Consider the following 10,055-nt stretch of genomic DNA (forward strand, 5'->3'; position numbering starts at 1 on the left):
GCGGCCCGTCAGAAAGTCCAGGACCCAGTTGCACAGGGTGGGGTCGAGACTAGGGTCTCGAGCTTAGTAACGAGTTTGGAGGGTACTATGGTGTTAAATGCTGAGCTGTAGTTAATGAACAGCATTTTTACAAAGGTATACCTCTTGTCCAGATGGGATAAGGTAGTGTTCAGTGTGATGGCGATTGGTCGTCTGTGGACCTATTGGGGCGGTAAGCAAATTGGAGTGGGTCTAGGGTATTAGGTAGAGTAGAGGTGATATGATCCTTGACTAATCTCTCAAAGCACTTCATGATGACAGAAGTGAGTGCTACGGGGCAAAATGGTCTATGACTCATAGTCACTCATGTGTCATACAGTACATGCTTTTATTTTTTGTTGTCCTAGGCTACCTGGCTAAAATGCTTGCTCGCTAGCCTAACTTCCTTTCATGGGCAGTGTTAGCTAGTTAATATTAGCCTACTACATTGATATACTACATATATTACATCCATCCTCTCAGTCCAATGGCCAGTATGGAGAATTAAGTAAAACCACAAGTCCAAATCCATATCTCAATCCATGGCTAATTTAGGAAAGGGACAATTTTAGCTAGCTAGCCACCAGAGAACAACAACATAACAAGATGCAACAATTCAAGTTGTTTCTATAAGTTACTAATTTACATGTGATAGGAGTGAAGCCAAATCCAAACTGGCTTCCGTTGACACTTTTATTTGGTGCGCCAGGACCATTCACAGTTGAGCTCACTCAGCTTAGCTCAATGCTGATTGGCTATTATTTTATGCATGTTTTTTTGGGGGAGGCCAAATGCTCTCTGGCTTCCCTTGTATTCAATGCTACGTGCGGAAACAATGTCATACTCTTTATGAAAATTATGAAAACACCGATAGACGAAAGATAAATTATTTTATGTTTACATTTTTTTTGTATTGGTCAATTTGATCTATCCAGTGTAGTTGGGGCAGCGGTCAGTTGTGAGTGAATGTATCAATGTCCTCTATGTTTTTAGTGTATGCAGTATGATGGACTGACTGGTTTAAATGTGTGTGATGTGAGAATGTATGTGATCCTTTAAATGTAAAGTGGCTATCCTGGATGGACAATAATGTTTTATTCTATTCTGTTCAATTATATTGTGTATGAGTGCCATTCAGAGGCTGAATGGGCAAGACAAAATATTTAAGTGACTTTGAACAGGGTACGGTAGAAGGTGCCAAGTGCACCGGTTTGTGTCAAGAACTGCAACACTGACAGGTTTTTCCCGCTCAACAGTTTCCTGTGTGCATAAAAAATGATCCACCACCCAAAGGACATCCAGCCAACTTGACACAACTGTGGGAAGCGTTGGAGTAAACATTGGCCAGCATCCCTGTGGAACGCTTTTGACACTTTATAGAATCCATGCCCCAACAAATTGAGGTTGTTCTGAGGACAAAAGAGGGCAATATTAGGAAGGTATTCCTAATGTTTTGTATACTCAGTGTATATCTCAATAGAAACCCTCCCACTTCTGCCATGCCAGAAGATACTGTAGCTATCTCTTCATGTATCTGAGAAAACGAGCGACCAGCACTGTGAGGCTCTGTTGGATGACTGCCTGTCTGTACAAGAAACAATGTGTCAGAACCCTGGTATGCAGAAGCATCCGGCAGACACTTAACCTTTCTCTCGCTGACAGACCCACCAGCTTCCTCTTCCGAAGCCCACACGGCCGCCATCGTTAAAGTGCAACGGAGGAAATTGAAGGTGAATCTGGACATGCCGTGCATCTTTGAAGTCATTTGTCAAAAGGCGTTCTGCAAGTCAAGCCTCAAACACCTGAATGTGTTGTTCTGTTCTCAATGAGTTGACTTTAGACAACAAGAACATAATGATACAGTTCCACAGGGAGGCCAAACACCCTCATGTACAACTGATCACACTGATCAGCCATGCAGAATATTATATGAGAAACCATTAGTATTTCGTTAGAAGGGAGTAAGAAATTGCTAGCCAATTAGTATTGGGGAAATGGAAGGGTAGCACTGCCCTTCATGGCTCAACCTATGTGACCTTTCTCTCACGGAGAGGGTCAATTAAAATCACATATTAATTTTCAATGAAAAAACATGTTTGTGGAGGGTCAAAAGGTGAAATTGTGCACAAAGCAAATATTAAATCTTCTTGACTTTCTAATCTCTCTACAGGCTACACCTGCACAAGTAGAGGAATGAGAAGGCACAGTCACACACAGACACACACCAAACAGCAGTCTGAAATGGTTATCAACAGAAGACAGACAGCTTGGCCTGATCTTCTATAATGCAGGACAGGTTATCTCCAAACAAACACAGTGGCTGTTTCCTGACATCCAGCCTCTTTCTTTGATGATGATTTCCACTCTAGCATCACATCACTTGGCCAAACTGCCCCCAAAACACACACATGTCTAATGAACAAATCATGTCTGCAACTGCCCCCACCACATGTGACTGTACCTGCACCACCCCTTAATTGCTGGACTGCTGGGTGAAAGAGTGGTACTGTCCACACAAGGAGGTTCAAGCACACTGATTACAATCTGCTAAATTACTCAAATGTAAATGTAAATGCTAAGGTTTTAGTGTAGGATCTTAATTTGAACCAGTTTGCTACAGCAGGAAAATAATCCTGCAACAATAGGAAATGTTCATTATTATGTAAATTATAATTAATGGACATTTTTGTAGGGGTTGGTACATTTTTCTTGAGGGAAAATCAAGTCAGAAATTTCACAGTAGAAATTACAAACTTCTGAAGCCTTTTTAAACAACAAATACACTAAAAGTCTTACAAGTTGTCCTGCAAAAGGGTGATCAAATGAAGATCCTACATCTGTGTGAACAACATGAATCTATTTCCTGGTGTTACCTGAGGCGTCCGTTGACCCATTATTCCTCAGGTGATTTTCATTAGTACAAATATCACAGAGGGTATACAGTAGTCGTCATATTTTTAGGGAGATCTCAAATGTATAATGTTCACGAAGTTTAAAGTTTACTAGACTCTTTAACTCAGTAATGCATGGGAAAATATGAATGAATGAATAAACAGCAGTCATGCCAGAATACTTTCGAGCAAACATAGTCCTATGGTATCTTAAAGCATTAACTTATTATAGCATTCATGCTCTTTTTCGGGATCATCCCCAGGTGAAAAGCATGTTTTTTTCATGTAGTATGTAAATAGGAAAGGCCATTATTCAATAAATGAATATCTCTAGTTTACATCAATGTATGGACCTACTGTAATAAAATAAGCTATTCCTTTAAATGTGTTTCCAACTGTCAAGCTGTGTTTTTTATCTGTTGATCAATCAAAATAAGTTAGAATGGACAAAATGAAAAAATAATTGACCTCAAACCATTTTATTTTCACCATCTATCACAGCAAAGTGGATCCTTACCTGTCAGAAGTTTGAAAATTAATACTGTGACAATTGGCAATATCCAAAAGAGAGGCAAATAAAGCATCTTGGCAAGTTGGACAGTCCTGATTATCTACAGGAGCGCTCTAACAACGTACCAAGAGAACAGCGTCAGACTTTCCGCTCTCAATTGACACACATCTATGGTAATTTACATTTTTTCAATCCCCAACAAAGTAAAGAGCTGTAATGAATATATATAACTCTATGTTGATAACAGATGCAACGGTAAATTCCTGTTCCAAGTAATAACTGAAGTGTTGTTTAGGTCCACCAGTTTGGGTATCCACATTACGCTACTTCCTGCACCTTGCCTCCGTCTAATTTTCCTGCGTAAAATTCACTTTCGCTTGTGGATCGCCAAATTGTAGAACAAAGATCCAAGTTGTGGTATTCTTTTACATTCACCGTTTATTGTGGACGCAACTAAAAGCAAACTTCACTGGGTAGACTGCGGATATGTTATATCCTGTCCTGGACTGCATATAGAATGAGTAAAAATCAGGTTGAGCGCTGTGCCCATATTCCGTCAGATTAACGATTCTCGAGAGGTCAATGGGATCTAGTGATTTCTCCACGATTTATTAAAGGCTGTCCCATTTGGAATATGTTGCGCTACTAGTATATAGGCTACAATTCACAAAAGGCCTAGAAATACTTTATAGGCCTACATGTCTATATATTTTATTTGACCTAATAACTATGCTATTTTTAGTCTATTGTTATTTTGTACTCTGTTTTTGTAGCCTATTGACAGGGGGGTAGAGGGGGCTAGACAAATGTATACCCACTTTTTTTCAGAGGACATTGCATATACACTCTTAGAAAAAAGGGTTCCAAAAGGATTCTTAGCAGATGGATAGATAGGGTTCTACCAATAACCATTTTCACCTAAAGATCCATTTTTGGAAGATGAGGGTTCTTTGTAGAGCAAAGGGTCTACCTAGAACATTTTTCATTCTAAGAACCGTTTTTGGAAGAAAGGGTTCTTTGATGATTATTTGGAAGGCAAGAAGCATTCTAAAGAGAACCGTTCTGAATCATTTTTTAAAATAGTGCTTTGACCGTTAGTGTTTACCTCAGTGTTTAAACTTAATCCTTTAACATTTAAAAAAGATAATGACTTAAATGTAAATGTAATGACACAATTTCAATCGCACTCCACACTGATCTTTCTCACCTGGATAAAAGGAACACCTATGTGAGAATGCTGTTCATTGACTACAGTCACCGTTCAACACCATAGTGCCCATGAAGCTCATCACTAAGCGAAGAACTCTGGGACTAAACACCTCCCTCTGCAACTGAATCCTGGACTTCCTGAAGGGCAGCCCCCAGGTGGTAAGAGTAGGCAACAACATGTCTGCCGCGCTGATCCTTAATACTGGGGCCTCTCCGGGGTGTGTACTTAGTCTCCTCCTGTATTTCCTGTTCACCCACGACTGCATGTCAAAACACGACTCCAACACCATCATTAAGTTTGCTGAAGACACAACAGTGGTAGGCCTGATCACCGACAATGTTGAGAACAGCTGTCAGAGACCTGACAGTGTGGATCCAGGACCGAAAAACTTTCCCTCAATGTCAGTAAGACAAAGGAGCTGATCGTGGACTATAGGAAATGGAGTTTGTAGTGGAGACGGTCGAGATCTTCACGTTCCTTGGTGTGCACATCAATAATGACCTTTCATGGTCCAAATACACCAACACAGTTGTGAAGAGGGCACGCCAATTTCGCATGGGCCCTCAGATCCTCAAAAAGTTCTACTGCTGCACCATTGAGAGGATCTTGACTGGCTGCATCACTGCTTGGTATGGCAACAGCTCTGAATCCGAACGCAAGAAGCTACAGTGGGTAGTGTGGGCCGGACACCTAAAATTGTCAAAGACTCCAACCACCCAAGTCATAGTCTGTTCTCTCTGCTACCACATGGCAAACGGTACCGGAGAACCAAGTCTGGGACCAAAGGGCTCCTGAACAGCTTCTACCCAAAAGCCATGAGACTGCTGAACAGTTTATTAAATGGCTACTCAAACGTCCTGCTTTTCACCAAATCCATTTCTATCAGCACTTGACTCTCGGGTGCACGACATGCAGTACCAGTCAAAAGTGTGGACACACCTATTCATTCAATTATTATTTATTTTTTTACCATTTTCTACATTGTAGAATAATAGTGAAGACATCAACAATATGAAATAACACATATGGAATCATGTAGTCAGCAAAAATTATTAAACAAATCAAAATATATGTTCTTGTGGCAGACCAGGGGGTTTGGTCAAGACGTTTACACAGATCAGACATGGACAGAGTATGATTAGCCCGGTTTCAAGGGTGTTTATTAAATAATGAATCAAAAGAAAAGGATAGGTCACCCCATGAGACCCTCTCCTGGGCTCCGGGTCTTGCTGTATCCTGTCGGGCACACAAACGTCTTCGCTCGGACACCATCTCCAACTACATGGAAGTCACCTTACTTCCCCCAGTCCTCCTCTGTGTGCTGCCCTTCTGGCAGCTTCATGGGACTTGTACAGCTAGTGAGCAATCAGCCCTTGATTACTCACCAACTCCCCAATCAGCCCCAATTAGTACTGGGCGGAGAGCCCTTCAAGACCTGGCATGTTCAGCAGATGGAGCCATCGCCTCGTGATGTATACTCCGTCTGTCACCAGGCCTCGACGAGTCTCCCCCTGGTGGCTGACCTGCTGTACGCCACAGATATAGTTGAGAAGCTAGCCACCCTTTACCTTGATGACAGCTTTGCACACTCTTGGCTTTCTCTCAACCAGCTTCTGCTGCAGAGGATAAGTTCATTAGAGTTACAAGCCTCAGAAATTGCAGCCCAAATAAATGCTTCACAGAGTTCAAGAAACAGACACATCTCAACATCAACTGTTCAGAGGAGACTGTGTGACTCTGACATTCATGGTTGAATTTCTCCAAAGAAACCACTACTAAAGGACACCAATAATAAGAAGAGACTTGTTGGGCCTAGAAACACAAACAATGGACATTAGACTGGTGGAAATCTGTCTTTTGGTCAGATGAGTCCAAATTTGAGATTTTTGGTTCCATCCACTGTATCTTTGTGAGATGCAGAGCTGGTGAACGGATGATCTCCGCATGTGTGGGTCCCACCGTGAAGCATAGAGGAGACTGTGATAGTTTGGGGGTGCTTTGCTGGTGACACTGTTGGTGATTTATTTAGAATTCAAGGCACACAACCAGCATGACTACCACAGTATTCTGCAGCGATACGCCATCCCATCTGGTTTGCTTTTAGTGGGACTATCATTTGTTTTTCAACAGGACAATGACCCAACACACCTCTGGGCTGTGTAAGGGCTATTTGACCAAGAAGGAGAGTGATGGAGTGCTTTATCAGATGACCTGGCCTCCACAATCACATACTTCAGCCCAATTAAGATAGTTTGGGATGAATTGGACCGCAGAGTGAAGGAAAAGTAGCCAACAAGTGCTCAGCATATGTGGGAACTCCTTCAATACTGGTGGAAAAGCATTACAGGTGAAGCTGGTTGAGAGAATACCAAGTGTGCAAAGCTGTCATCAATGCAAAGGGTGGCTACTTTGAAGAATCTAAAAACTTAAATATATTTTGATTTGTTTAACACTTTTTTGGTTAATACATGATTCCATATGTGTTAATTCAGAATTTTGATGTCTTCACTATTATTCTACAATTTAGAAAATAGTAAAAATAAAGAAAAAGCCTTGAATGTGTAATGGTCATCGGTGGAAGAAGGTGAGGACCAAAGCGCAGCACTTGTTCATGTTATTTATTTAAACTGAACACTATCAAACAAAGAAACAAAACCGAAACAGCTCCGTCAGGTGCAAGCCACACTAAACAGAAAATATAATCACCCACAACTCAAGGGTGAAAACAGGCTGCCTAAGTATGGTTCTCAATCAGGGACAATGATTGACAGCTGCCTCTGATCGAGAAACACAGAAATACCAAATCATAGAAAAAAGAACATAGACTGCCCACCCAACTCACACCCTGACCATACTAAAACAAAGACATAACAAAATAACAAAGGTCAGGACGTGACAGAATGAGTAGGTGTGTCCACTTTTGACTGGTACTGTAAATATGATTGACATCAGCCTAATTGCTCCAGGATCGCCATTGATAATGGCTGAATCTGGCCGTCAACACACTCCCCGAGGGTGTCTCAGGGGATGTTGAGATATGACAAAAATACATTTCCAATTAACACATGAGTATAATACACACTTGTGCATCTGTTAATTAGGACAAATATAAGCACCCACTAAACTATTATTATCATGTACTCCTTTTGCCTAAGCAAGTAAGTCTCAAATATTATACAAATGGCCTAAAATATGTCTATACTGCATTTCATCTTAACCCAGTCTTGTTAAAAAATGTCAGACCCTCACTTGTTGTGGTACACTGAACATCATTGCATGTAAGATATTAATTGAAATGTCATGCAGCCTCCCAAGATGGCACCCTGCAGGGGCAGTGGAGAGATGATGAGATGGGCATTTTTAGGACCGAACGGAGGTGAGGATACGGCTCATCGACGCTGTGTCATCTCTGGATCCACACCAAGACTGTGGCTGAATGCCTGGCTGGCTGAGAGAACATCAACTTTGCAGTAAACCTGCAAGGTTTAATGAGCCAATATTATTGTCAGGCCTGTCCTGTCCTCCTCTCGTCTCGTTGACTCCCTCTCTGTTTGGACTGAGTCCCAGACTCCCAGTGTCCTGTGGTTTGATGGTCACTTGTTGGTTGTCTGTGCAACGACACGTGTCAACACTCATTAATGCCTGAAATAAAGGGATCATGGCTGCCAAGCTGATGCTATGCTGCTTCAGCACAACCTGATTTTCAATGGAAGGTGACATGGCTGCAAAGGTAGAAGCTTTATGCAGCGACAGACTCATTTCCAAATAAACATCCCATCCCTGACAGCGCCAGCGGGTTAAAATAAATATGTGTCTTAGAGAAATTAAAGTGCCTGTGGATAGCTATAAAGAAGGGGTACCTATGTAGCCCAATTGTTTCATGCAAAAGAACCAGATGGAGTCTATCGTAATCCATCCTGGACCATAGTGTGTGATATGTTTAACATTGTCAAAACACCTTTTACCACAAGCCAAACTAGGCCTGGTGGATTTAAATTAGGAGCATTATTTTGTGATGCAGTGTTAGGAGGGTGTTTTGTCTCTCTACCATTATTAAAGCTTCAGCAACGTGCAAGTTAGCGGTGGTAGCCATCTGGGAACGGTTCCAGGTCTTAGCTGGGCATTTCAAGACATGCAAACATGCTCTTACGGCAGCTATTAATGGAAGGAACCCTGTTGAGTGGTGGTCTGGTCACTAGTGTTGTTGGCCTGGATAAACTAGCTAAACAGTATAGGTGGCTGAAAGGTTGAATGGTCATCTAAAATGGATCAACCATGTTCAACCCTAATTACCGACAGGAAGCTGGATGGATGTCCAGCTATTCAGACTAATCGGCAGAGAAGTATGAGTCCCTAATAAGGTGATTGGTAGGAGGAGCTTAGTGGGGACGAAAGAGAGGCTGAAAAAATACATAAACCTGTGGGAAAAAAATGCTAATTATGTGTTTGGGGCTGTTACTCACCATGTGTGCTCTCCTAATTCTCCCCTCTGTTCTAGCTCTGAAATGAGAATAGATTATTTTCTCTTCGGTCCTAAAATGAACACTTTAATAATCAATAGTTCTGGAAGCATGGCCTCGCATTGACCCTACGATTTCCCCTCGCTCAAAAAGATTTTGGATCCTTTTCCTGACAATTTCAATCTAGCTGAAACATGAACAGAACATCCATTAATGATCTGTAAGGACCCAGGTCACTGGATGGTTGGTGGCTCTGTTAACCTTTGCTGACACTAATCCTGTTCTGAGATTGACATTAAAAGCCACTGTGCGGATGTGTCTTAATCATAGAGATAGAGGACTCATCTTTATACCTGTGCCATTATAGCATCTGTGACAGCATTGGCAGCGCCATTGAGGCTACAACCCATAGGAATCCCTCCTCAGTTGACTACTATGACTACTTTAAAATGGAGGAAGCATGGTGGAAGCCCTCAACGGCGCTGCCCATGCTAAAACAGCATTTTGGCCTCTAGAGATAAATATCATTCTTTATGGTATTAATCTGTCTTCAACCTCTCTACTACTTTCCATTAGTTGAATTATGAGATGGACTTCATTGTATCCATCAAATCTGAGTTGAGAGATTAGTGTAAATCAAATATGCCCGGTACAGTGATGTAGGCTGTAGGAAATCTCATGACTTATCATTAGCTCATACAAGTTTTTAAGACAGTAAGAACTATTAAATAATTTCTGAAGCCCTGTACTTTGTTATTATGGCCTCCACACAACCTCTAGAGAAATCTGGACCATACTCTTGAGCTGCCTATATGAACTGACTGGCAATAATGCAGGTTATGTCTAGCAGTCAGTCCTTATAGGCAGCTCAAGAATATGGTCCAGAGTTTGTGAGGTAGCTCTGGGACCTCTCCAGAGCCGCAGTGATGGGAGGCATTGCCCCGTGGCTAGCCCACTGTGAACAG

General features: G+C 41.7%; 1 protein-coding gene across 1 annotated transcript in view; it reads right to left on the reverse strand.

Moving 5' to 3' along the window:
* LOC118388088 (transmembrane protein 132C-like) overlaps positions 1-3,907 on the reverse strand; it is a 47,930-nt gene extending 44,023 nt beyond the window's left edge. The window contains exon 1 of the mRNA XM_035776944.2: positions 3,427-3,907. Coding sequence (XP_035632837.1) covers positions 3,427-3,493 — 67 coding nt within the window. The 5' untranslated portion in view covers positions 3,494-3,907. The remainder of the gene's footprint in view (positions 1-3,426) is intronic.
* Between the last annotated feature and the right edge of the window lie 6,148 nt (positions 3,908-10,055).

This window comes from Oncorhynchus keta, chromosome 13 (assembly GCF_023373465.1).
Source record: "Oncorhynchus keta strain PuntledgeMale-10-30-2019 chromosome 13, Oket_V2, whole genome shotgun sequence".
Taxonomy (NCBI): Eukaryota; Metazoa; Chordata; class Actinopteri; order Salmoniformes; family Salmonidae; genus Oncorhynchus; species Oncorhynchus keta.